The 26,681-nt window shown below is 47.8% G+C and overlaps 10 protein-coding genes across 10 annotated transcripts; 4 read left to right on the top strand and 6 right to left on the bottom strand.

Annotated features, from left to right (window-relative positions):
• Window positions 1-13,400: 13,400 nt before the first annotated feature.
• CLAFUR5_20058 (uncharacterized protein) lies at window positions 13,401-13,628 on the bottom strand (the record flags this gene model as incomplete). Its single annotated transcript, XM_059462908.1, has 1 exon — window positions 13,401-13,628. One exon carries the CDS (start codon window positions 13,626-13,628, stop codon window positions 13,401-13,403), a length of 228 nt encoding a protein of 75 aa, XP_059319040.1.
• Window positions 13,629-14,207: 579 nt separating this feature from the next.
• Window positions 14,208-14,624, top strand: CLAFUR5_07235 (uncharacterized protein; the record flags this gene model as incomplete). Its single annotated transcript, XM_047906383.1, has 1 exon — window positions 14,208-14,624. The coding sequence occupies one exon, from the start codon at window positions 14,208-14,210 to the stop codon at window positions 14,622-14,624; it is 417 nt and encodes a 138-aa protein (XP_047763708.1).
• Window positions 14,625-15,097: 473 nt separating this feature from the next.
• On the top strand, window positions 15,098-15,478 carry CLAFUR5_07234 (uncharacterized protein; the record flags this gene model as incomplete). The annotated part of the gene is made up of 1 exon (XM_047906382.1): window positions 15,098-15,478. The coding sequence occupies one exon, from the start codon at window positions 15,098-15,100 to the stop codon at window positions 15,476-15,478; it is 381 nt and encodes a 126-aa protein (XP_047763707.1).
• Window positions 15,479-16,604: 1,126 nt separating this feature from the next.
• Window positions 16,605-18,125, top strand: CLAFUR5_07233 (MFS-type transporter ppsE; the record flags this gene model as incomplete). Its single annotated transcript, XM_047906381.1, has 2 exons — window positions 16,605-16,916; window positions 16,968-18,125. 2 exons carry the CDS (start codon window positions 16,605-16,607, stop codon window positions 18,123-18,125), a joined length of 1,470 nt encoding a protein of 489 aa, XP_047763706.1.
• A 74-nt stretch (window positions 18,126-18,199) lies between these two features.
• On the bottom strand, window positions 18,200-18,646 carry CLAFUR5_07232 (uncharacterized protein; the record flags this gene model as incomplete). Its single annotated transcript, XM_047906380.1, has 1 exon — window positions 18,200-18,646. The coding sequence occupies one exon, from the start codon at window positions 18,644-18,646 to the stop codon at window positions 18,200-18,202; it is 447 nt and encodes a 148-aa protein (XP_047763705.1).
• A 207-nt stretch (window positions 18,647-18,853) lies between these two features.
• Window positions 18,854-19,803, bottom strand: CLAFUR5_07231 (Pre-mRNA cleavage factor Im subunit 2; the record flags this gene model as incomplete). The annotated part of the gene is made up of 2 exons (XM_047906379.1): window positions 18,854-19,388; window positions 19,451-19,803. The coding sequence occupies 2 exons, from the start codon at window positions 19,801-19,803 to the stop codon at window positions 18,854-18,856; spliced, it is 888 nt and encodes a 295-aa protein (XP_047763704.1).
• A 237-nt stretch (window positions 19,804-20,040) lies between these two features.
• CLAFUR5_07230 (putative glutamine amidotransferase DUG3) lies at window positions 20,041-21,434 on the top strand (the record flags this gene model as incomplete). The annotated part of the gene is made up of 4 exons (XM_047906378.1): window positions 20,041-20,048; window positions 20,192-20,362; window positions 20,416-20,847; window positions 20,897-21,434. The coding sequence occupies 4 exons, from the start codon at window positions 20,041-20,043 to the stop codon at window positions 21,432-21,434; spliced, it is 1,149 nt and encodes a 382-aa protein (XP_047763703.1).
• A 453-nt stretch (window positions 21,435-21,887) lies between these two features.
• CLAFUR5_20232 (uncharacterized protein) lies at window positions 21,888-22,850 on the bottom strand (the record flags this gene model as incomplete). The annotated part of the gene is made up of 1 exon (XM_059463068.1): window positions 21,888-22,850. The coding sequence occupies one exon, from the start codon at window positions 22,848-22,850 to the stop codon at window positions 21,888-21,890; it is 963 nt and encodes a 320-aa protein (XP_059319039.1).
• A 693-nt stretch (window positions 22,851-23,543) lies between these two features.
• On the bottom strand, window positions 23,544-25,001 carry CLAFUR5_20231 (Serine/threonine-protein kinase; the record flags this gene model as incomplete). Its single annotated transcript, XM_059463067.1, has 1 exon — window positions 23,544-25,001. One exon carries the CDS (start codon window positions 24,999-25,001, stop codon window positions 23,544-23,546), a length of 1,458 nt encoding a protein of 485 aa, XP_059319038.1.
• Window positions 25,002-25,734: 733 nt separating this feature from the next.
• On the bottom strand, window positions 25,735-26,085 carry CLAFUR5_07229 (uncharacterized protein; the record flags this gene model as incomplete). Its single annotated transcript, XM_047906377.1, has 2 exons — window positions 25,735-25,869; window positions 25,918-26,085. The coding sequence occupies 2 exons, from the start codon at window positions 26,083-26,085 to the stop codon at window positions 25,735-25,737; spliced, it is 303 nt and encodes a 100-aa protein (XP_047763612.1).
• Between the last annotated feature and the right edge of the window lie 596 nt (window positions 26,086-26,681).

The raw sequence follows: 26,681 nt of genomic DNA, 5'->3' as shown, positions 1-26,681 counted from the left end.
CGTTAAAGGACTACTGTCTAGGCATAGGGATCCTCGGCTTAATACTTCGCTAAGAATCACCTTACGTCTATCTATATACGAAGCGTAGACTATCTACCTTAGTACGGAAGGTTACTATAGTTAGCTTAAGGAGAACACTACTATACTAGCTATCGAAATTAGGGTTATTATCGTTCTTAAAGTGCTTAGGGTTAGGCACACCCTTACCGATCTCTATACCGCGAGTAAGGGTACGGTTAATAGTAAAGAGACGTTCTAGGAGGTTAACTAGTAGTGTCTAGGTACGGGTATTACGTATTCTCGAGTCACGACTATTATTATTAGGTCCTAGTCGCGGACGGTCGTTATTACGTCCTCGGCTATTATTACTACGGTTATCGTCGTCTCTATCGTTATTACTACTACCGCTACCGCTACCTCTACTAGTAGCTTCGCGATACCTACGTAATAGCTACTCGAGTAAGGTCTCGCGTAGGCGGGAACGAGAGGGTCGGCGGCCTAAGCGGCCCCTACCTCCGTTCTATATAGTGTCTCCTACCTTAAGCCGAGCCTTTAGGTTATCGACTTCTTATTATATAGCCTAGTTCTTCGCCTTAGCATCTTGTGCCTTCTTCTTCTCCTTCTCGTAGATCTCGCTAAACTGCTTTTATTAGCTTCCTTATATTTCTTCTCTAGCTCTTATAACTTAGCTAGGTCGTAATCCTTCTTACTCTTAAGATCTACTACTATTTTCTATATAACAAGCTCTTCACTTCGTAGCGTCTTATAGATACGGTCGTATTCGGTATATAGCGTAGTATACTAGGTGTTCTAGAGGTCGTTAGCTCGCTCTATTATATCGAGTTATCTACCCTTAGTAATCGCCGTATTAACTACTTATAGTACGAAGTCGTAGGTAGTCTTCGGGTATTAGGATAGAAGGGTCGTAAGGTTATCTAGGGTAACATTCTAGTATTCGGATACGAGAATATGTTCTACCTCGTCGAGTAATAGATATACCTCGTCTAGGTCGCCGCCTAGGTTCTCTTCGAGCTTAAACTCGAACAGTTCTATAAAGTCAATCTTACTACCTTCTTCTCGCTCGAAGGCCTTCTAGTAAGCTTTATTAATCTCTTATTATAGCGCGACACCGGTATCTACTATAACCCGCCGGTTATCGTCCTATATCTAACTCTAAGGAAAAGAGGAGAGGTCGGGGAAAAGAGATATACGCTACTTACTTTTGCCCTTAGGCTTAGGTAGCGGTAGTATACCGCCGTTCGCTATTTATAAAGTTATATTATCTAGGTTCGGGGGAGGCGTAACGGTGCCTATATCCTAACTATCTACGAGCGCGCGACTACCTACTAATAATATCGCCGCGTTACGTTCTCTAGGTATCTATGCGCTATACGCCTTACCGTGTTCTATACTCTAATACGACTCTACGTATTCTCGAGTTCTACGTTTCTATCTATTCCTATTATTACGCGTCCCTTACCTAGATCCGCGATCTAGGTAGGGTAGTAGAATAAACTATAAGGGCGCGCGTACTATAGGGTCCGAACGAGATAGTTATTATTCTACGAAGCTACGAAAGAGGAGCGCGAGGCGCGGCGAAGTTATAAAGTAAAGCTAAGCCGCGCTAACCCGATACGGAAGGTCCGCGGTTTAGCCGGGCCGACGTAGCTATAGTAGGGGGTCGCGGGCTACCCGTAATAAGTTTAGAGCAAGAACTAAATACTAGGCGATAGGAAGGCGAGTACTAGACGTATTATATACGTAGCCTTAGTCGACGTTATTATCGGCGGTCATTATTACGAGCAAATAATATACTACGTAACCGACCTCGAATACGAGATCGTCCTCGGCCTACCTTAGTTAAGCTAGTATAACCCTAATATCTTCTAGGAAACCGGCGAAGTGGCCCTTAGATTAGACTACTACTTTAGTTACTATCTTCGTAGGAAGACTTAGATAATAGTTTAGTCCCTAAACTACTAATACCGGTAACGTACGAAATATAAACTAGAGCCCTTTATTAGGGAGTCGCTAGGATTTACGGTAGGAGGGGCGGAGTTGAACGTCTCGTCCTTATATATAGACGACGATAAGAAAGTAGACTATTAAGGCGTTAGTCGTTACGCTTAGGAGATATATACGTACCGGCCTAGGGCCGAGTACTTCTATATTCTACCTACTAGTAACGAGTCTAGCGAAACGGATAGTAACGGCGAGTTAAAGCTAAGCGTAATGTTAGCTAACGACCTTAATTAGTTCCTAAACAAGTAATTTAACTACAATCCGAAGGAGAAGCTTCCGCCTAAGTACTATTATATTACGGACGCGTTCTTAGCTAAAGACTATAAAGGGCTCCCCCCTTATAGGCCGGGCATTAACTATAAAATCTAGATTAAGCCCGAAGGCCTATAAGAGCCTCCTTACCGTAAACCCTATAGGCTTGTACCGTAAGAGAATAAAGTAGTTAAGAAATAGGTCACTAAGTAGGAGAGCGAAGGGAAAGTCCGTAAGGCTAGTTAGAAAACAAGCTAGTCCCTAGCTCCTATTCTAGTAGTACTTAAGCTAGGAGGAGGACTCCGAGTATATATTAACTATCGAGGGCTAAATGTAATAACTATTAAGAATAGGTACCCTATACCTTTGATCTAGGAAACCCTTAATAGGATGTATAGTCAGAAGTACTTTACGAAGCTAGATATCGTCGTAGCCTTTAATAAGCTTCGTATTACTAAGGGGTATAAATAGCTAATAGCGTTCGCTACGCGGTACGGAGTATACGAATGTCTAGTCTTACCGTTTAGTCTATATAACGGCCCGGCATCGTTTTAGTTATATATTTATAGTGTGTTATAGGAACACCTTAACGACTTCGTGTCGGTATACCTAGATAATATACTAATTTTTAGCGATATACTCGAAGAGTATATCGAGTACGTAACGAAGGTTTTAATAAAACTACGCGATACCGGGTTGACCGTAGATATTAATAAATACGAATTCTATTAGTAGAGAGTTAAATACCTAGGCCTAATTATTACGCTAGAAGGTATTTAAATAGACCCCGACAAGCTAGAATATATCTAAAGCTAGGAGGCTCTAACTAACCTAAAGGATATATAAGCGTTCCTAGGCTTCGCTAACTTCTATAGACGGTTTATCGAAGCGTTCTCGCGACTTATATCGCCGCTAACCAACTTGACTAAGTCCGATAGCCCTAGTAACTATAAGAACAGAAGAATCGATTAGATACTAGAGTACTAGAAGGCGTTTAACGTATTGAAGGTAGCATTTAGTAAAGCGGGTATATTAGTACATTACGTACCGGGGAGGTAGATAGTCGTTAAGACGGACTCCTCGGATTTCGTTAATACCGGCGTCCTCTCCTAATATAACGAAGAAGGCGTCCTATACCCGGTAGCGTTTTACTCTAAGAAGTTAAGTCTATAAGAGTATAACTATAAGACCTACGATAAGGAGCTATTAGCTATTATTAAGGCGTTTAAAGAGTAGAGGCCTAAATTGGCCTACGAAGTAGATAATAATACTATCGAACCGGTCAAAGTGTTTATAGATTATAAGAACCTAGAGTACTTTATAACGACGAAGTAGCTCAATCGACGTTAGACGAGGTAGACTAAGTTCCTCATTTAGTTCAACTTCCGTATCGTCTATAGGCCCGGTGTTTAAGGTATAAAGCTAGATAGTCTAACGAGACGTAGCTAGGACCTTCTGTAGGGGGTAGACGATCCGCGTAATTAGTATTAGTACTAGACGTTACTACCGCCTAAGCGATTCCTTAAGATCGACTCTATACGCGTAACCGTAGAAGATGTTACTAAAGAGACGGAAACTCCGCTAAACCTAGAAGTAATAGAATTTATACTAGCCGAAGCCGCTATACCGGTAGAAGCTACTACCGTATCGAAGCCTACGATAGAGGCTAATTACGAGGCTAAACTCGAGTATCGAATAGTAATAGCGTACGCCGTAGACTAGGAGCTTAAGGTAGTAATTAAGATACTATAGAAAGGTAACGCAATCCCGCTACTTCTTTAGAAGGTGAAGGCATACCTAGTATACTATAAGGTAGAAGGAGATATACTCTACGTCCGTAATTAGTACGGCGATTAGAGCTTATAGGTACCGGATAACTAGAAGCTACGGACTCGAATAGTAAAGATGAACTACGACGTACTAGTAGTAGGCTATCCTAGTAGAGCCCGTATATATAAGCTCGTAGTACGTGAATTTTACTAGCCTAGCTTAGTAAGATTAGTACGTAGATATACCGTAAATTACCGAGTATACTATACGACAAAATCTCTATATACCTAGCTACCTAGATTATTACATCTACTTTCTATACTAGAACGGCCTTAGCGCTATATATTAGTCGACTTTATAGTAGACTTACTAGATAGCAAACTCGACGGTATAACTTATAATAATATTATAACCGTTACGGACCGCCTAACGAAAGAAGTAGAACTTATTCCTATTAGAGCTATAACGGCGAAGAATATAGCGCGCCTATTCTTAAAGTACGTATTTAGTCGACGTAGGCTCCCGGACACAATTACTTCTAATAGAGGGAAATAGTTTATCGTAACTTTCTAGAAGTAGCTATATAAGATGCTACGGATTTAACGTAAGCTAAGTTCATTATATCACCCCGAGACGGACGGTTAGTTTAAGCGTACTAATTAGAATATAGAATAGTACTTACGCGCCTACGTTAATAAGGTATAGAGCGACTAGGCTAAATAGCTATACCTAGCTCAGTTTGCTATTAATAACTACGTATTAGAGACTACCGGTGTCTTACCTTTCTACGTAAACCTTAGATATAACCCCGAGTTTACGGAACGTATCGACTTATAGGTAAGCGGGGATCGCCGCTAGATAACGACTCTTTAGCGACTCGATAGCAAATCCGCCGAAGTATTTGCCCGACGCCTTTACGAGCTATATTAGCTCCTCTAAGAGAATATAAGAATGTCCTAAGCCTTATAAGCTAAGGCCGCTAACCGATATCGCCGTATCTCGCCCGACTATAAGGTAGGCGATTAGGTGTTCCTTAGTACGAAGAATATCCGTACGATACGCCCTTCTAAGAAACTAGATCGACGATATACTAGACTATACTAGATCGTAGAAGTTATACCCTCGAAGCTCTCCTATAAGCTAAAGCTCTCCGATACGTTAGCTAGACTCGATAACTATTTCTATACGTCGCTACTATAGCGCGCCGACGATACTAACCTACCGCCGCTAGAGGGACAGCACCTTATACCGCCGCTACCCGTAGTTATAGTTCCTAATATAACGGAAGCTAATGCCGAGGCCGATATTATAGCGGTACCCGCGGCGATCGAGTACGAGGTAGATAAGATCTTAGATATATATACGAGGAAGCGTACTAGGAAGGTAAAGAAGGGGTATAAGCGTAAGGTCAATATATAGTATAAGGTACGATAGGTCGGATATTAGGATATAGAGGATAGTAAAACTTAGTAACCTACTAAGGACCTATTTACGAGGGTAGCCGCCGCTATTATAGACTTTTACTATAATAGGCCGGAGTTATCTACGCCTATAAGTTTCGTAGCTCTATCTAACTAGTTACCGCTAGACGCTAAGGTACTCGGACTTAATACGATTAGGATTAATAGAGACACCGTTACGAATAAGTCGACTCGAGCCTTACCTTTAATAGAATCTAATCCGTATATATTTACTACGTACCGCTATATAAGTTAGGTTAGATAAGTAAGACCTAATCTAGCCCTATAGAAGTAGTAGGACCTATAGAAGTTTAAAGAACTAATAGAATAGCTATACCTAGCCTAGCAGGAATAGGACAGAGGGGCTTACTTAGGGGAGAGAATTAGTAGCTAGCTAAGGGAAGAAGTAATAGTCTCTAGCTAAAAGGATAGTAGGACTCCTCTAGAAGACTAAATAGATAAGAACTCTATAGAGGCTAGGAACCCTAAAGGCACTCTAATAGTTTAGTCGCTATAACTACCTACTATACTTAGACCTAACTAGGTCAGAAGCAAGTATAGTAATACAAATCTGCTCTAAACATATCGGAGTTAGGGCATACCTATATTAGAGAAAAGTCCTAGGTATCGAAGACAAGAGTTGCCTATACGGCTACCTGTCCTAGAATGTCGAATATAGACTTCTGGTTTATAAAGAATAGAGTATAGGGAGAGGTAAATAGAGGGTAAGGGCAAGGAACAGAAACTTCTAAGCTATAATTAGTAATAAGGGAGACCTCTAGAGAATTATAAGGTAGATCATCTACTAAGGATTTTTGGAGTAGTTCTCTCTTACTAGGGAAACAGAGAGATAGATTAAGGAGAGAAAGAAGGAGGAGGAGAGTAGGAAGAGGGGGACAACTCTAGGGTTGTAGACAAGATAGTCAGAGGCTAACTACTATAATACTAGTGTACCCTAATAGAAGGAAAACTAAGAACTTATAGTAAGGAAGCTATTAGAGAAGGAGAGGAGGTTTTTACCTAGGAACAGGTTTCCTACCTTATATAGCAATATATATAGACATAAACCTATATAGGCCGGAGGGCACTATAACGGGTAAATGAATTATCTATCTATCTATATAAGTCAGGTTACGGGAAAGCCTACTCTCGTAACTAGGGTCACCGGTATAAGTAAAACTCGCCGCCCTTAGCTCTATAACCGTAACGGTAGTTATACCGATACTCGAGTAGGACCCGTCGGGCCTATAATAATACCTAACCGTAGTTATAAGGATTATACGCGAGTGTTCGCCGAAGACAGACTTAGGCCTAGGGCGTACTAGCTAACTAAGTAACGTGTTTCGTAAACGGTAAAGGCTAAAGATAAGGAGGCTATACGGTAGATAGAGTAAGATCTAGAGGATAACTAGGCTTTTATAAGGGTATAGAGTTTAACGAGCAAGTGGCCGTATAAGACGGTAGGCGCACGAGTAAATATAGACGCTTAGAGGACTAAGACGACTTTTAAGAGGGGGGGTACTATTACGGGCTACCCGCGACCCTTTACTACCGAAGCGTTAGCCCGGCTATTCCGCGGACCTTCCGTATCGGGTTAGCGCGGCTTAGTATAACTATATAACTTCGCCGCGCCTCGCGCTCCTCTTTCGTAGCTTCGTAGAATAATAACTATCTCTCTCGGACCCTATAGTACGCGCGCCCTTATATCTAGTTCTATATCTAGAGTAGGGCAAGGTCGTTCTCTACCCTAAAGGTCCTTAGTACCCTATAGGCTATTACCGTAAACTACTAGTAAGAGACCTTTACTAACCTCGCTACCTTAACTATCTAGTCCTTAAGGGTCTCGAGCTTTTGTCGGTCTGTCTCCTATACTATAAAGAGGCGTATTACTCCTCTAGGCTCGATTTTAGCTCCTACTATCTCCTTCTAGCTAATCCTATCTACTAGCTCCTTACTTATTAGGCCCTCTAGCTCTTACTTCTCCTCCGGGTCCGTAACGTATATCCTAATAGCGTTATTTATCCTTTAGGTCTATAGGTTAGGGGAGTTAGTTACTACGTTTACTTATATAGGAGTATACTAGGTAGTAGCTTTCTATATTGTCTACTAGATTACTCTCGGGATCTAATGTTCGAGTGCCTTAAGGGCTCCGAGGAGTTAGGCGATCGTGTTCTTATATACCCTAGCTAGGCGCTTATCTACTTCGAGTATCTCTTAAGCCTCTTTATAGAGGTCCTTCTATATAGAGGTTTAGTTAACCTAGAGTAGTAGCTTATTCTATATTTATAGTCGCGGTTACTATAGTTATTACTAGTTTAGCTATTATTACTAGCTATACTATTACTAGCTTAGTAGTAGTAGTATACTTTATGTCTGTTTTTAGTAGGCGTAGGTTTCCCTTATAAGTTGCTTAATACTTACTAGCTAGGCTTCTAGTCTAGAGTCTATGTCTCTAGTTCGCCTTCTCCTTTTTAAGAGGACTATTAGGCGGCCGTTTAGGTTATAGCGTAAGGTCTTATAAGTATTCTATATATTACGCGAGCTATATACGTTAAGGGTATATAGTAGGTTTATAGTAAATTACTAGTATAGCTTATAATCTAAGTTAGGTAATATGCTAGCTAAGTTTCGGCTAGTCTAGAAGGGGGCCTAGGGCCGTAGCTAAGCTATAGAAATAGGGTGACTAGAACCTCGAAATAGACTAGCTTTAGAGCTATATATCTCGATAGGTATCCGGTACGGATAGTTACTTTATAAGTTCCTAAGTTACTCTTAATACGCGCTATCGAATACGCCGTATTTTGTTAGTCTAGATTAATATATAGAGTAAGACTCCCCTAATAGCTATATATACCGTCGAGGCTTAGCCCGAACCGTAATACTCTCCCCTTTAGCTTAGATAGACATCTAATATAATTAATACATTAATTCCTAATATATTGCTATATACTCGTACTATTAGCTAGTTAAAGATTAATCCCTTACTCTACTCCGCTACTATTAAATCGTACCTAACGTACTTTACTACCGAGCGGGCTATACTACCGAGCGGGCTACTTTTACTAAGAACTATACTACTTCTACTTTAATTACGACGGTATCTTAACACGACGACATTCTATAGAATCGTTACTAGGAGGACAATTCCTCTTTAGATTCTTCGCTATCTAGTAAGTCTACTTAATAGGTGCGTACGTTATACCCCGACTCGCTATATCGCTTATAGCGTCGTAGCCTTAGTACTAGCCGAACACTATCTAGCGACTCTCTACTTACTTCCTACCTCCTAGTATCCTCTAGAGGTATTAATTACGACGCCTTATCGAAGGTTAGAGACCCTCTAGACTAAATATACTTGCGCTTTCGTGCTTTTCGCTATATAAGGGCCTTATTAGACTTACGTAGCTTACTAATCTCGCTTCGTATAAGAGCTATCTAATACGCTATCTCTCTACTCCCTTTTATAAGCTAATATACCCCTTCCTATAACGAGTTTAGCGATAAACCTACCCGGGCACGTATTTTGTTCGTTACTAGTATCGATTAAGAGTCGAATTCTTTTATAGTTCGTAGTGTCTTCGACTCCTAAGAGGTAGAGTCCGGAGCTAGAGGGGTTAGCGTACGTAGCTTAATATTAAGCTTGTCTATTACTACCTATAGATTGAATAGAACTATACTAGCGCCTCTGAAGCTCGATAGGACGTTCTCCTATCTAAATCTAGCGTTATAGGCTGCCCGGAAGGCGCGTAAAAACTCTACTTTATCGATATAAGTAATGTACTAGCGTACTAAGCCCGAGAGCTAAGTACTATATACCTTCTTTAAAGGCGAATAGTAACCTATATCTAATAGCTAGAGTAAGTACGAGGCGTACGATAGTATATATAGGGCCAAGATCTTATATTCCTTATATAGATTCTAGAATGTCTTCGAGTTATAGCTCTCGTAGCTATCGATAATAAGTAGTCTCTATACCCTAGTCGTACGAGCTATAGTATACTTCTAGAAATACTCTAGCTACCGTATACCGAACTTATTATTAGTCTAGCTGTTCTCTATTAGCCCGATTATCTAGTCTAGACCCAAGTTGCCGTCTTAGTACTAGGTACTAATGTGCTGTTTGTCTATAAGGATAACGTAGGGTAGGAGCGCTATTCCGTCTATATAGATAGTTAGTCTTTATTACTATTACCTATTTTCTATTACCCTATTAAACGACCTTCCTCTTTCTACTACGCCTTTCTAAACCCGTAATGACGCTCTAAGACGTAATAATACCTATTATAAACCCTGTCTCGTCGAAGTTATAGGTATCCTAGTTAAGGATACTATAATTCTCCTTTATATTACGTATAAGTAAGAACTACCTCTCGATAACGTCTAGATCTTCTATTAGGGCTCGCTAACGATCGTATCTACGTATTATACGAACCTTTAGCTCACGATACCGCCTAATAAACCTATCTGTCTAATTAAGACTAGCGGGCTTAAGACCCTTCCCTTATAGTAATAAATCGGCTATTGCTCGTATACTAGCCTTTAATAGCGGGAAACCTCTAAGATCTAGCTCGAGTATATAGATAGATAGATAGATTTGTCATTCCCCTATTCTAGGACCCTATCCGGCCTATATAGGTATATATCTATTGTTATGTACAAAGGGAAACCCGAATAGGTAAAAACCCTTCCCGCCCCCGACTACTCCTTATCTAGTTTAGCTTTCCCTCTAAACGTACGTAGTCTATATCACTACCCCGTTAGCCCCCGCTCCTAGCCGGTCTCGTCGCGCTACGTCGTGTCCTCTCTTCCTATACTACTCCTACTAGGCGGTACTGTTCTAGCTAGCCCTTCTCTAGTATCTAGTTCGTAATACGCCGTAGGTCCTTAGCGTTATTAAGAAGTGCCCTAATCGTCCGGTTCCTCGCCTTTACTATCTACTCCCCCCTTCCTAGCGACCACCTCGGACAGACGAGGAGTACGTACCGTACGTTCTAGGAGCGATAGCCGTAGGGGTAGCTAGTATTCGTGTATCCTAGAACCTTCCTCTATAATAGGTACCCCTAGAGGCCGATGTGTTCGCTTCGTAGTTAGGTTGCTATACTACTCTATACCCTCGTAAGGCGGTAGTAGATAAGCTTCGGGGGGTGCTTAACCGCGGATTTTGTAGCTAACCATTTCTTAGGTTGTCCCGCTAGCTAAGGGCGTCTACTATACCCTATAACCTAGAGCTCGAGTATATACTTAAGTATTGCCCTCTCTTCTAGCTCTATAAGCTTCTTCGAATTAGGCTTATAGTTACCCCGAGGAGGTCGTCTATTCAATCGATACCCTAGTGTAGTTTAAGACGCGTCGTATACCTTTATAGTAAGTTAATTCGTAATTGTCGCGTCGCGTTTCGTAGCCTAGATAGCTAAGGTCAGTTTAGCCTTATTTAAAGATAATATATACTATAATAGTGATTATATAGCTATGTCTATAGAAGCGATACAGTTCTTAGTAAAAGTAGCCCGCTCGGTAGTATAGCCCGCTCGGTAGTAAAGCACGTTATTTAATATATTATTTATTATAGATACGCTACTACTAGCGTACTAATATATTTATCTTATTATAAAATCTTCTTATATAAGTAGCCTTTCTCTATCAAATCCTTAACGCGGACGCGTAAGGGTGTCTCAATTTTACCTATCCTCTCGAAGGCGCGACTAGGCGGCGTACTAGCGACGCTAGAGCGCGTACGTACTATAGTTTAAAAGCGCTTCTTACGAGCTTTTTAACGATATAAAAAGTATATCTATAGAGTGTATATATGCAGTGCTATACAGGTGTGAACAAAAGGTGTTTTGAACGCGACCCCACTAGCGCGTTTTCCAAGGACGCTAGGGCGGCCACCTTCCTTTCGATCCGCCCTCGGCAGTACAAATCCTGGCACCGGGTATCTCCGTGTTAGCTCCGTCACATGACATCTCCAAGCCCAAACTTCACTATGGAGTTGCGATCCTTCATCCTTCGACTGTCATCTCTTCCTCGGTGCCGACACACATAACGTGGACCAATATCGACAAGGCCACTGTACAGCCAGTGCCCTACTCCGACCACAGATCACGTGGATGCTAGCATGGCCGAGCTTTTGCGCCATTGCTCTCTTATCCCATGTCCGCATCGTCCCGCACGCAAGGTTTTCCACATCTCGACGACCGGTGAGTGAACACTACCTATGATGAATGCCATAGGAGCGGCGATGACAGACATGACCGGTGTGTATGCTGCAGGTCGATCGTGCCTGCCTTGAACTTCCCGGAACAGCGACTATGCCGCAACGTGGTAGCTGCATGAGAAGCACTACGCCACCCCTATGCCAGGCCTGAGCCGTGAGCACGAATCGCCTTCTGCGGCTATAGCTTTCCGCTGCAAGGCATCTTGAATCGGGACCTGGTGAAAAACATCGCTCGGCGCACCCGCGGAGCATAGACTGCTCCTCCAGACAGATACAGTAAAAGAATATGCTCATCAACACCGGTCTCAAACACTGCAGCAACGGCCATGGGGACTACGATGGCGGATGGTTCAGCTTCATGGCTCGATCTGGCGTCATGTGTGGAGTTCTACGCTTCAGAAGACATTTGATGAAGGCAACCATCCAGTCCGACGGCCGGAGTCTAGTTGAATATAGGTCCACATCCTTCGTGCAATCGCTGAAGGATCTGACCCTCACGGCTGCGGCTTCCTCTGCTTGGAAGTCCGGCCGAATGTACTGCCCTACGCGCCTCAGATCGCGCCACGCGAACCTTATTCACTGCTGCCCTTATGCGCTAACAAAATGATACAGTTCTTAGCGTGGGACGGCAGAGAGCCGCGCTACTGCGGCACTACTTCGTCCAAAATGTGTCCATGAGAACCATCACCAAGAGCTCAGCAGAACTTTCCTGTTAGGTAAGCCTTACGTTCAAGTCCTTCTTCGTCATATATGGCTCACGGGCTGCGTCGTCATCTGAGGCTATGAACACGACACATCCTGGGTGAGATCATACACATGTCGAATCAAGCATCACCCAAGCCCTCCAAGCACGTCTGCTCAGATTGTGGACGTATCTATAAAGCTGCCGAGACCCTCAACCGACATAGGAAGAACCACCAAGAGAATACAGCATACAGATGCACTATCTGCAGTGCCTCCTTCAAACGGAAAGATCTCCTCGATCGACACTCTCAGATTCATATTGGAGGCAGGCCGGTGACAGCGAGGAATAGGAGCACAAGAGCGTGCGATCGATGCTCCCGTCTAAAGACACGATGCGACAACCTAAGCCCTTGCGCGAGATGTGATCGTGGTGGGCATGATTGCAGCTACCAGCACATCCGCAGCCGTGCTCGAACAGATCGATCATCCGCGAGTGTTAGCTCTTCCGTTCGCAGCAGCCCTCAACTACAAGCAGAAGACATGTTTAGCGTCGCCATAGGCTCACATCTACCGTCGCAGCAGCTTCCTCTGTCTCTCGCACCAGGCTGCAGTTCGCCAGCGACGTTTACGGACACTATCTGGGCTCAAGAGCCTGCTTGGCAGTGGCCGGAAGATGCAGCTGCCAACGAGCAATACTCCGGCGAAACACTACATCACCCGGCGATTCCGACACAGTACATACCAGCGTATGCACAATGGAGCTCGACTGTATGCGCTACCGAGCAGGACAGCAATATAGCGATCGATGACTCGTGCGGTGGCATGTCGTGGTATCAAGGTCTGGCCACTCACCCGAATACCTACTTCAATGATACGAGTCTCGACGACCACATGAGACGAGCTGCACAAGACTTGGGAAACTCTCAGCATCGATTGACAGCCGGAACATGTGCGCAAAGTAATGCTTCGCGACCGGACCCGAACAATCAAGCAGTGGATCATAGAGAGACGCTATACGACCCAGCAGATCGACGGCTACGTTCCACATGCAGAGCAAAACCGACTATATAATTTAATATCGGCAAACAGGCGGACAATCGAGCATATGGGAACCCAAGGGTGGATGTAATGCACAGTGGCGGCCTTCCGCCTATGTCGCTCCTGCAGATCGCTGCTGTCCACACTAGCGACAATACTCTCAGGCTTAGAAAACTGCCCTGTGCCATAGAGCTGGCTCTCACAATTCCGATATGCTTGTCTTGTTGCTCTACGCCACCTATAGGTTGAACTCCTACGGTACCTACTTGCAAGGGTGATATCTGTGATCCACTCTGAATTATATCCGCCCCTGGTCGCTATCGCACGGTGTGATATGAGGCTTCATGAGACTTGCAAATGTCGCACAGTAGGGAATATTGACGAGCAAGCATGCGCGGCTGACTCGACCGATCCGATGACGGTCACTAGAGTTCGATATCCATCGCCCGTGATTGCTGTATCGGATCAAGCATGATCTGCACGAGCGCTTCACGGCTGCGAAGAGACATGAAGTGACGAGATACACCCCAGAAGCAGCAGACCGCATTCTACACATAACGATAAACGGCACGAAGCGCCTCTCGTCATATTCACATTAGCATTCATACCTAGTATTCCACACTTGCCCATTATACTTAAAGATCCACATTCCAATCTTTCTCCCTTCCTCATCCTCTTCCTCAGCACAAGAACCTCCTGCAGACAACGAAAACAACACAACGAAACCCACACAACGACAACCTGAATCGACCAAGCTTTTTCTCAGAATGAACAACCCCAACTCCTTCCCCCCTTACGCAGGCGCATTTCCCTACACTTGCCCACTTGCCGGTTTATCCGGTCTTGCACTACCCATGATGGGCATGGGTGGCGCCATGGGCGGAATGGGTGCAGGGATGCAGGGTACTCCAAACCTGATGGGCAACCAAGGGATGATGGGGGGAAATATGATGGGTGGCCCAAGCACGATGGGCCAAGGAGGGCACTTTGGTGGAGGAATGGGAGGGCCAACATATCCTCATAGGACTTACCGTAGGCTAAGAGAACCTGGCGCCGCCCACATGGGTGGAGCGATGATGGGTGGCCAAAATATGATGGGCCAGAGAGGACAATTTGGTGGAGGGATGGGAGGACCGATGGGACCAATGGGAGGATTTGGCGGCGGTGGGATGGGTGGCATGTGATTTTCACGACAGTAGCGTTCGATATTTGGAGGGCGGTGTTCCTTGTTACACGTCAATTAGTTACTTTTTGATTGATGTGGTTCTCCTTCGTCGCCTCTTTATGTACGCAGCGTAGTCAACGACATTACTTTGGGAGCTTTGGTCAACATGACGCGCATTTCCTGTCTATGCAACCCTTACCAATCTAAAAGCCCTTAAAATGGAAACATTCACTGCTTCCGGTCAGACATACCATTGTAATCATGATCGAATCCTGAGCTCCGTGACTACGTATCCTGCATTCTGCGCAGTAGCATTCGCCTCCAGCCATATACACTACTGTATCGCTCACTACCATAAACTGCTATTTCTACCTTTCATTCCTCTTATGCCCTCTGTTAAACATCCTCTAATACCACGACGACTTCCCGAACTACCAAAGCCCTTTTGGCCAAACTTCCGACAGCTTTCGATCAACATCCTCACGAACGAACATGTATCCGTGGAGCCCTAACAACAGCATGATGGGCACCGGCCAGGGCCCGATGGGTGGCCGTCGACCGATGATGCCAGGCGCAGGTTTGATGGGTGCCGGACAGGGGCCAATGGGAGGCGGACAGATGCACGGCAACCCCTTCGACGCTCTGCGCGCCCAGCAGGCCGGAGGTGCACAACAGGGCCAAGGCGCCCAGAACGGCGCTGCTGGCGGCGGTCTTATGCGTAGCCCTCTCACTGCAGCGAGCGGCACTGGACTCATGGGAGGAAACATGGGCCGCAGTGCAAGTGGTGCACCGGGTGGAGATGGAGAGGACGACTCTGATTATGACTCAGATGGCTCCGACCATTTGCACTTCCACATGTGCTATGGCTACTAGTAGGAGCGTTTAGGGCCGTAAGCGAATTTGATCTGGTGGGATTGATGCTTTGTCTTCTGTTGGTATTGCTTTGATGCTCTGTTTCGTAGTATAGCTGATATTCCGTATCAAATTGTCATGCCCTCGGTCGCTGACAACTGGGTTCGGACAATTGGAGTCGTGATAATGTTGACGATCCATGTTCGATATAGGTCCTGGTCGTCACCACAGAGATGATGATGATGCAGTATCGACGTGAGCCCTTTGTAGAAATGCTTCGATACAGTCCTGGGCATAATTTTTACAACCCCTGTTCTTCCACCTTTCCTCATCAGGAAGGATGTATCCACTGCTTGGCGTAGCTCACCACCTGGTGTGTCCTCTATTGTTGGCTATTACTGCCTCGCAGCGGTCTCGCATACTCTTGCATATACGTTGTATGTCCTCAGGTGTAAGCTTGGCCCATTCTTGATAGTGAGATTGAAGGTAGCAACACCTCCTGAGATGGACATGAATAGCCGGAAGGGGTTAGCGTAAATACAGGGGCTGTAAAAACTATGCCCAGGACTGTATGTGTGTAGTGCTCCTTTCGTGATTCACGCGTTGGGCTGCGATGTCGGCCCGATCTTGCCGAAAGGCGAGAGCGAGAGCGGCAAGTGCTCTCCTGGAACAAGGGGGAGTGCGTCTGGTGTGAAAGAGGAAGCACAACATCTCACATCTCACATGGTGAATGTCATTGGGACATGTACATGGACTGGTGCTCTGCCGATGGGCTGTAACTGTAGCGACCGTGAGCATCATACACAGCACAGGTAGGCAAGTAGCTTGAACAATTTCCCCTTTGGTCCGTCACGTTGCCAGCGAGAAATGCAAAACTCGATATCCACTACTCGGCATAGCGAAATACCTCACCGACCAAACGATTTACATCTGGATATTAAGGACTCTGTCCCTGTGAGTACAGCGTCTTGCAGCAGCCGAGTACTGTAACATTTGCTTTGAGCGGCCGCTGCCAACGAAGCCGGCTGATTTGCTGCAATCCTGGATTTTGCTAGGATACCCGGGAACAGAATGTGACTCCGCTGCTGACAGACGCTGGACTGTATCGGAAATGGAAAATGGCATACCTCGATCATCTCTAGACATTATGGCGTGTCCTACCCAACTCGACCTCGAGAGTCAAACACCTCAATCCGAGAAGCAGCCCCCTACTCCAAGCTCGCTACAACCGGACGAATGCTCTCCTGCCTACAACAGCTCAACGGCACAAAAATGTCTGGTAGTCTTCACAACATCGTTCATCACCTTATCGGCATCCTTTAGCAGCACATCCCTTTTCTCCGCAGCGGACCAGATTGCAGGCGACTTCGGTACGACAGCAGTGGTTATCAATGCATCCAGTGCTGGTGTCTTGTTTACAATGAGTGTGTCGACTTTTATATGGGGCCCTATAGCGACAGCAAGTGCAAGCGTCTATGCTGCTTCTCGACAACGCTAACAGTGTCTCTAGCTTACCGGCCGTCTGGCTGCATGGTACGCCTGTATCGTTGCCTTGCTCTTCTTCACCATGGCGGGGGCTCTATCGCCGAATTTGAGCACATTCATCGCCTTCAGAGTGCTATCTGGCTTTCAGGGGACGTTCTTCCACGTCACAGGCCAGACCATCCTTGCTGAGTACTTCCCACCAACGTCTCGAGGCACCGCAACCGGATTCTTTCTCTGTGGCACAGTACTAGGATCGCCACTTGGACCACTCGTCGCTGGAGTCGTCGTAACATATCAGAGCTGGCGAGTTATTCTCTGGGTTCAGGTCGGCATGATCGCCATCGGTCTCCTCTTCTCCTTCCTCTTTTTGAGGAAAGGCTGTAGCCCAGCGCTAATACCAAAAGACGATGAGACCACGCTCATGTCACATGTCGTCCATGCTTTGAACCCGATGAAGGTGCTCGGGCTGATGAAGTACCCCAATGTACTGCTCACAGACATAGCATGCGGTCTCCTGGCTTGGTCGCAGTACGCACTTCTATCCAGTCCACGGCACATCCTCGTATCACAATTCAACCTGAACACACCTCTGATATCAGGCCTCTTCTACCTCTCACCAACAGCAGGTTTCCTGTTCGGCACCATAATCGGTGGCAGATTCTCAGACCACACAGTCCGACAGTGGATCAAACGCCGAGACGGCATCCGTCTACCACAAGATCGACTACGAAGTGGCTTCGCATCTTTCTTCTTCGTAATCCCGGCAGCTTCTTTGATCTTTGGCTGGTGTATCGAAGAACAGGTAGGCGGCTTGGCGATACCGATCGTGACCGCCTTCTTCTCAGCAGCAGGGCTGCTTGCGGCACTCGCTGGTCTGAACACCTACTGTGCGGAAGTCATGCCCAAGCGTCGGTCAGATGCTATCGCGAGCAAGTACGTGGTGCAGTACACCTTCTCGGCGCTGGCGACTGCGACGTGCGTGCCCATGATTGATGCCATCGGTGTTGGGTGGCAGAGCACCATTAGCACGATCTTGGTGTTAGTTGCTGGCGGGCTGTGCATCACCGTTGCATTATACGGTATCAACATGCAGATCTGGGTGGACAGGAAGTGCAGTCATGGTACTGGGAGCGAGCCAGTATCGACAGCGTCATCAGCAGTCAACACACCAACGCGGACGTAACGAAGCATATCATGAATTGAATGCAGCATAAAGCATAGACATAGAACGATACCCCCAAAGCGACTTTTGACACTTCACACACACCCATCGAACCCACTCTCATACCTCTCCTCCTGCGCCTCTCTTATCCTCTCCCAAATCCGCTCAGTAACTCTATCCGTATACACCACCTTCGCAATCACCCTGCAAAGCTCCAGCCCCGCCAAATCACTCGTCAACCGATCCACCTCGTCGGCGTTCTTGTACTCAAAAGGCGGCCCGTCGCCCATCTCTCTGAAGACGAGATTCAGGTTTATGGAGAGTTCGTGAGCTTTGAACATAGGACATCGCTGTCGTTGGCAGGCGCGGTCGTAGGCACGGAAGCAGTATTTGACGGCGGCGTGGATCGGGGTGGGGTGGATGAGGGTAGGCTGGATTGTGGGCGGGATGCCGTCTAGGGCAATATCGAGGCGGCGTTTTATGTTTGTCCAGTCTTGATCGTTGGTTGAGGGGGAGGGGGGAGTGTCTGAGTGGTTGAACATGCTGTTGGCAGAAGTACTTCAATAGTCGGGACAAGAGGCAGATGGAAGGTCGGGTATATGCGAAGACAATGGCATTGTTTGATGCCGTGCTGAACGCTCCAATAACAACTTTCTGTTTCCAACCAAGCGCTTCATCAGCGACTGTGGCTTCACGAGCCACAAGCAGCTCCTTGTCGTGTAGCTATTGCGAGTTTGCGCGAGGCATTCCTAAGCCGCCGCAGGTTCTTCACCCTTGGTCTCCATCTTGACATCAGGGTCTGCACCACTCTCTGCATGTCCGTTCTCTCCTCCTGCGAGGATCTTCGTCTTCACCCTCTCGTCCACCTCACCTCCAGGTGTCCAACTCACGATCTTTCCATCCTCATCCACGAATTCCCATCGATATCTGCTCAAGTAATGCGGTATCGCAGAAAGCTGCGGCCCGTACCTCTGACTGTTGTCATACAGCTCGAACAGCGGCACCGCAAGCAGCTTCATGTTCTTGGGTACTGACAACACCTTCTCTGTCGGCAGCTGAATGAAGTACAGCTTCTTGCACTCTTTCGGGCGCGTTACGTGCGGTGGTAGGAATGGATACATGAATGTTTCGAAGTTCGGGCGGTACCACTGAGCGAGTGTGTCGAACACGTTCCAGTCGTGGTCGTCTTTCTCGGCGAGAGAGCCGGTAGGCGCAAGGCGGTCGTTCAGGCGGGTCTTGAAGCCTTCAATCTCGTCGACGTCGTGAGGGATGTAGTCGCCAGGGCTGTGTTGTTAGTTCGGCCTTTCGTAGCGTACTATTTTGTGCTTGAGACTCAATGTGCTTACAGCTTGAAGAAGGCATTGGCGATTTGCAGCATCAGGACATGCGGATGGTTGTGTTCATGGCAGACGAGAATGGCTTCGCAGGATCTTCGCATGCCATGTTTCTCGTAGTATTCTTCCAGTCGCTTTAGTCGGTCTTTTACTGAAGCATCCTCTTCTGGTTGTGTTTCCTTGGTGCCGAATGTGTAGTTGCTGAGTGGGTATAACCGGACGGCGGGTTGCTGGCGGCTCTGAAATGGGAGGATGTCTTTCGCAGGTACTGACGATAGCTGATGCGCGGGTGTGACGGTCGACATGATGGAGCAATGCTTCAAGAACCATTGGTACATGTAGCAGCAACACGCGCCAGGTGACATTCATCTAGGTCGCGCGGAGCTTGGGCCAGAGCTCTGTCGCGCTAGACCAGCATGGAAACCCCTGCACCTGCCATGTCGAGGCCGATCTTCGGCATGCCGTAATCCGGCAGTGGCAGTCCTCGTGATAACAACAACACTCCCTCTTATCTTCTTTCACATCTTCATTTCCGATCAAACAGACACAACTACGACGATATCAGCATTACCACATCGACTACCTGACAGTAACAACACAACATGTGTCGGTATGTATATCTCATCACTTCCGCCAATTGGCTCTCGGCATATCCATGTCACAACATTTAAGCTTATCCACCTCGTGCCACGGTCCGCCCTGGTGGGAACATCAGACCACTGGTGCCACTGATCATTGCTGACTGCACCACAGTTGGTTTGCCTACATATCAGCAACAGAGCCGTGTCTCCTGGAGGATGTCCTCGTCTCGCCAAAGCACTCCCTCGTCAAGCAAGTCTCGGACCACTATCTCCCAAAGCTCTTGCCCCATGAGCACGATGGCGACTCAGAGAACGATGTCAAAGCACGCAACATCGTCATGAAGTGAGATCATCCAGACTGCATCATCGACTGCTCTCCCTACTGACTCGGACCAGCTTCGATGGCCTCGGCATTGCCTGGTACACTTCCTCCAACGCCGACTTCGAGCTTGGCAAGACAGGCCAATCATCCGATGGCTTGCAGAAAGAAGTACCATCCTCCCTCGATGCAGAATCCTGGCAAGTCGTCCCTGCTAAACTGAAGGTGCAGGGTCTACGTCCAGCTCTCTACAAGACTATTCAGCCTCCACGGAATGACAGCAACTTCTTGTCGATATGTGCCAATTCGGAAACCAAAGTCTTGTTCGCCCATATCCGTGCTTCGTCTGGGACTGCGATAGCCAATATCAATAACCATCCTTTCGTATTTGGACGACACGCGTTCATGCACAACGGCTCTGCCAGTGATTTCCAGGCCATCAAGAGGGACGTTGTCAATGAGCTTTCGCCAGCTACTTACAACAGAGTTTCCGGTGGCACGGACTCTGAGTATGTCAAGCCATATGCCACCCACAGTTCTCTCCTAACATATGCCCAGACACATCGCCGCCCTCTACATGTCTTATCTGACCAAATTTGGCACCGCATCAACCTTCGAGAACGAGTACCCCATCGCCGAAATGGCCGCAGCAATGCACCGCGCCGTCGCCACAATCATGGCGATCCAACAAAAGAACTTCGGCTCCAAGAAGAAACCCAACTCTCTCAACCTCTGTGCCACGGACGGCTCGAAGCTGATTGCCTATCGCTTCCGCAACCACAAGACCTCTCAATCTCCGTCCCTCTACTACAGTACCAAGGCCGGCATGACGCTCAACAGAAAGTACCCGGATCATGCCAGTGGAATCGAGACTCCGAATCGCTGGGCCGGCATCCCTGAAGAGCAACATGGTAAGCACTTGATCATCGCCAGCGAGCCGAGCACGTACAAGGAGGAGGATTGGGAGGTGATTGGAAGGAACCAGTTTCTGATTGCGGATGCCGACGGGGTCTTCAAGGTGGAGGATTGTCCTTACTATGAGGGTTGGGATGCAGCTGATCCGCCTCCACCACCGCCGGGAACGGTGATGCCGTAAACAGTAGGGCTGCTTCGAATGAGCGACAGAAAGACGAGAGAGACGACTAGCTGAGATTGATACCCTATGACTTGAATGACCTAGAAGATGTTATGATTGAACGAGAAATGAGATAACCCTAGTCACAACATATTCGAAGCCCTCGCGCGAGCCCCAAGTTCTATTGACAAAGTTCATTGCTGGTCGGATCATTGCAACAACTAACATTTGCAGCGGATTCTCTCAATTGTGGAGACGAGGCTTCCCGCGATCGCTTTGCGTAGGTCGCTACAATCTATACATCGCTTCAGCACGCCCGACAGTTTACGCGAACGATGTTTTGGACGACGGTAGGCAACGCATTCGGCGGCAACGAACATTTTCCACAGCTCTTGCACTACCCTCCCTATGTGTCATGTCAGCACATCTTCTCTCGAACTCCAGCGATGTTACAGCGGACCTACGCATTCTGTTTCAGCCTACGTGAAAGCCAATTCGTTTCCGAAAGCGCTGAAGGGATGCTACTCGCTGATCGCTCCACTTCGGCTGGTTCCATGTGATGGCCAGTCCCTGGCAGTCTCGATCGACTCCATCAGATCGCTGATGGTGGTTTACGAGCCGCCTATTATTCTTGGCTACAAGTTTTCGTCGAAGCAGGTTCTGCTGAGTCACTATCACAGAGAATCTGGCGTTGATGTAGTCGTAGTCGTAGCTTGCCAAAAGATCGGCCAGGGTCATACATTGTACGCGGATCAAGGTAGCCGCTATGCTGATAGCCAACGGCAGATATCCTAGGAGCGCTGTCAATCGGCTGACCATCTTGTCCTCGTTATCTGACGGTATACCTGCCATTCGCTTCAGTGCTGTGCTGGCCTCGACCTCAGTAAACGGTAGGAGCTCGACAGTCATCGCTCCAGCAGAGGGTGGCTCTGCTTTGGCTCGGACTGTGCGGCGCATCCTATTGCATTTCCTGCTCGTGACCAGTACTGAGGCATCGGATCGGGGCGGCCGAAATCTGTCGATAGTGTCCCAGTCAAAGTCGTCCACGCCGTCGAGTACTATGAGCCACTTTACAGAACGCTTCTCGAAAGAGTCCTGAGGCCATGGCGTTGACGGCCACTTTGGCCCTGAATGCAGACAGGGACGGTCATTGTTGTCTGTCGCGTCAGGCAGAAGGTCACGCAAGGCGGAGAGTCGGCTGAAAGCTTGTTGCACTTTGCCAGTATCACCAGCGTCCACCCAATAGATGGCTTCGTATCGGTTCTTGTACCGATTAACATATTCCAAAGCAAGTGAGCTCTTTCCCAATCCCGTAATACCGTGCAGCCACATCAGCGAGGTGTCGGGCAGTGCCTGGCTGAGCAGTTCTAGAGCACCGTCTCTTCCACAAAAAGTGTCGTATTGCTTTTCGGGCACGTTCAGCATCAGAGTTGGCATCTTGTCCGCCAAGGAGGAGGATTGTGTGCGCCAATGTGGTGATGGAACATGGCCGCCATCAAGCGAATGTTCCTGATGCCAAGCTGCCGAAGATCTGGATAGCCCACATTGCTCTAGCGCACGAGAGCAAGTATGTCCGTTTGCAGTATGATTGCACACAAGATCATGCAAGGTCGCATCAATGCGTGGGTCCGCCTATGATTGTCGATGCGTGACGGCAGTCGTGCGTGGCACTATATGCCCCTGATGCTTCGACCAATGTGACAAGGGTATGCCGTCGGAGCACTTCTGCGTATCTGCGCGATCAGCCTTGGCTACCATCACTCTGCCAAGGGCCACCTTCTCCAAGTCGTCTCTTTGGTAGTCGTTGCATGCTCGGGCTGCGGATGTCCAGATGCGAACCACCCTTTTTAGACAGCGAAGGCCCCTTGCCACGACAGACTCTCCGATAGTTCCGCCAGTCAATGAAGGCCAAGCATGTGAAGGTGCGGTAGTACCGAGAATGGTCATCGGAGTCACATCGGCGTGTAGTCGACCATTCGAGGCTTTTATATTGAATTCGATTTGGCACAGCATACTGGTCATGATACTAAGCAGCAGCATAGTTCGGTCGCTGTTGCAGCTGGACCAGAAGAACATCAGCCGTACTACAGGTTCAAGGACCGTGGAACTAGAGTCGTAACGTTCTGTAGCTTAGACAAGCGTAGCCAAAGCGTTGTATCTTTTGTGCAATACCATCGGACCTGTACTGAAGCATCCAGACTGGCCCAGCCCGACGGAGCTAGGTGGCAACACTGCCCCTAAGCTCCGTCTCACTTCCGCAGCGGATGGTCGGCGCTGTGGTTGGACATCAATCATCCTGTCAGTGATGCGCAAAACCAGTGCCTGATGCGCCATGGAGGCACGGAGTCGAAGCAATATAAGCCACTCGCGGAGTCGTTCAATGTGCTGGTGATACACCGAGGTGACGCTTCGTGGCTTTTCGTGAAACCCTAGGAATCTACTCAACCGGCTCAAGGACAGTCCCACATCGACGGTGATCAGCTCGACAAAAACGCAACCCAGCGAGAATATGTCCGCCTTGCGGCCTCGTGCCCCAAGGCGGGCCACTTCCGGTGCGCAATATCTCGGTGTCATGAAGCCGGGTCCGGTCGATGTCGAATTATCCATGGAGAATTGATACGAGGTTCCAAAGTCCGAGAGGAGAACCTTACGCCCACTAATTAGGACATTGGCAGGCTTAATGTCTTTGTGTCGGCATGAGAGGCTATGCATGTAGTCGACCGCTGAGGCCAGAGAGTAGTACCATTCTGGCATGTATGATCGCTTATCATATGCTGTTGGTTCGCTGAGGTACTCCTTCAACTTGCACTCCGCGACTGTTGACATCAAGATATTCAAAGCTCGTTTCTGGTAATATGCCGCAACGAACCTTGCAATGTTCGGATGGTCAAACTTTTGGAGAATCTCGATTTCGTGAAGATCCGGTGACCGTAAATCGTCCCTTTGTCGGATGCATACTTTGCGAGCAAAGGATTCGGGAGACGTTCGAAGCTGGACTTCATCGACAATGCCGCATGCTCCATGGCCCAGATTCTGTACGTGCAAGAACGGAAGGCTAGGTATGCTGGTCTGGAACCACGAAAGAACGGTGCGCAAGTTCCGATGGTCACACGTAAAGTGCCAAATTTGATCAGAGGAAGAGTCCATACTGACGATGACGAGTATGAATGCGGCGCGTTCATACACAGCATCGCGTATCTGCGCGGCCATTGTTGTCTCGCATTTGTAGTCCACCCACAGATAGCGGTAACCCATGTCCCTGGTCAAAGCTGCCGCCCGTTCAAATGGTAAAGGCAGCTCGTCAGCTGGCATCGAAAGTCCCTCCTTATCAAAGAGACTCCTGACTGGTGTCGTGCGGTTTCGTGCGGATTGTCGTGAGGCCCACGAGTACTCGAGAGCAAGATACTTGGCCTTCTCTGGTGCTGGAACAACCCTGTCAAGATGAACATCGACCAGGTATGTGGGTCCGGCTAGACTCTCAGCAGTATCGCCAATGTAATTCGGCGGATTTGTCACAACTGTGTGGTTACTCTGAGGCCCTTGGCTGGTATGACTTCCGGAACCAGTTCCGTCAGAACTGCGTACCATTGCGACCATCGCAGAGTAGGAACTGGTCGAACGACTCGGGCCCTGATCGTCATCATCTCCAGGTGGACCCTGACGCCTGTATCGTAGTGTCCATGGGCCGTCGGCACTGTCTCGAATCGGACCCAAAAGATGGTCGAGACAGTGTTGGGCAAACGCAGCCCAGGACGAGAATATCTGGTCACAGGCTCCCATACTGCTGACGAAAGGACAAGTCCTCGGGTACTCAGCTTCATACGATACATACGACCTGTCTCTGATCTCGTCGTGTCTGCCTTGTTGGATGTCATGGTTATCAGAATGCACGCTGTTCAAATGGGGAATCAATTTGTCCTTTCGGTGGCAGATGAATTTCCGATTAGTGGTCCGGCAGAGCACGCAGTGCCAGAACTCCTGTGGGGACTTATTTCTGTGGTGTCTATGCCAGGAGTCTTTGTCGTTGGTGGAATAAGAGCACCCAAGGCAGCACTGTAGCGCTTTCGGGCTGATCGTTCTAGCGGCTTTCCTGGACTGAGAATTCTCGCAATCACGAGCATTGTGATCGGCAGCGTAATTTCTGACATCGACCAGCACAGTATCGCCGCTCGATCGGTCAGACTGGTCTGCCTGCCTGGTGACTGTTGGCTGTGGAAGCTCGTGAGCTTCCTGTGGGGCAACGTCGAGGTTTGCGGCGAACCATGATCTCACTGCATCGACACTCAGGTCTTCTAAGCCTGCAATGTTTTCGAGCTCCCTCTCACTTGGAAATCGCTGCTGGCCTTTGCAACGAGAACGCAGTGCTTTGCGTAATATCGTTGCCATTATCAGTGTATGCAGGGTTCAGGACAGTCATTGTTGTCCAAAGGTTCGGTAATTCGTGAGATGCCTGAATCTGTTCACAATTAGTAGATATACTGTCGTGCTTGAAGAGAACACCTACGCAAGCCATAACATCGTCCGGCACACGGTCACAGTCTCTGCAGTAAGACCACCATTGACATGAAGAAGACCCAGAGGCATCGAGATCAGCCGCGTCCTGGCGACCCTTCCCTTTACCGAAGTATGTTGGCCAGCCCCCGGCGCCAGGAGGACCTGGCGCACCTGACATGGCGATGCAGGTAGCTGAGTTTAGATTGCACTAGCGCGCAAGGGAGCTAAGGTCTCGGGTGAGCACACACGCGGTAACTCGAATGGCTAGGAAACGGGGTCAATAACAAGCTGTAGCACTCCGTGCCGCATGTGATGAAGCAATGAAAGTCGAGGAACCCTCGAGAAGAGTACCATCACTCATCTTTGGGTGCCTGCGTTATACAACGCTCACCTAGGGCGACGAGTAGGTGGCAAAGGGCAGTCGTGTTTGCCTTAATGCCTCCTCAGGACTTGACGGCGGGCTGGATTGGCACAGCTCGTTGCCTTCAGCACCGTCAGTCGCAGATACTGGTTTGGACCGACCTTGGGTCGTCATCATGCTTCGCAGGAAGGATTCTTGCAAAGGCGCCGTGGTGCCAGGAGGGCATCGTCGCCCTTTCCCACGGGAAGTAGCGCGAGGCCGCCCGCCCTTCGCCCTGTTGCAACCTGGCGGTGCAGCTTGGGCCACATGGTGATGATGAATGAGGCGCAGACTGGTGGAACTCCGCGATGACGGTTCAGAAAATACGGTTGTGATGAAGAGATGAAGTTTGATCGTGTAGTTGGAATTGTGAA

The sequence above is a fragment of the Fulvia fulva genome, chromosome 6 (assembly GCF_020509005.1).
Source record: "Fulvia fulva chromosome 6, complete sequence".
Classification (NCBI taxonomy): Eukaryota; Fungi; Ascomycota; class Dothideomycetes; order Mycosphaerellales; family Mycosphaerellaceae; genus Fulvia; species Fulvia fulva.
This window is presented reverse-complemented; position numbering and strand designations above follow the sequence as displayed.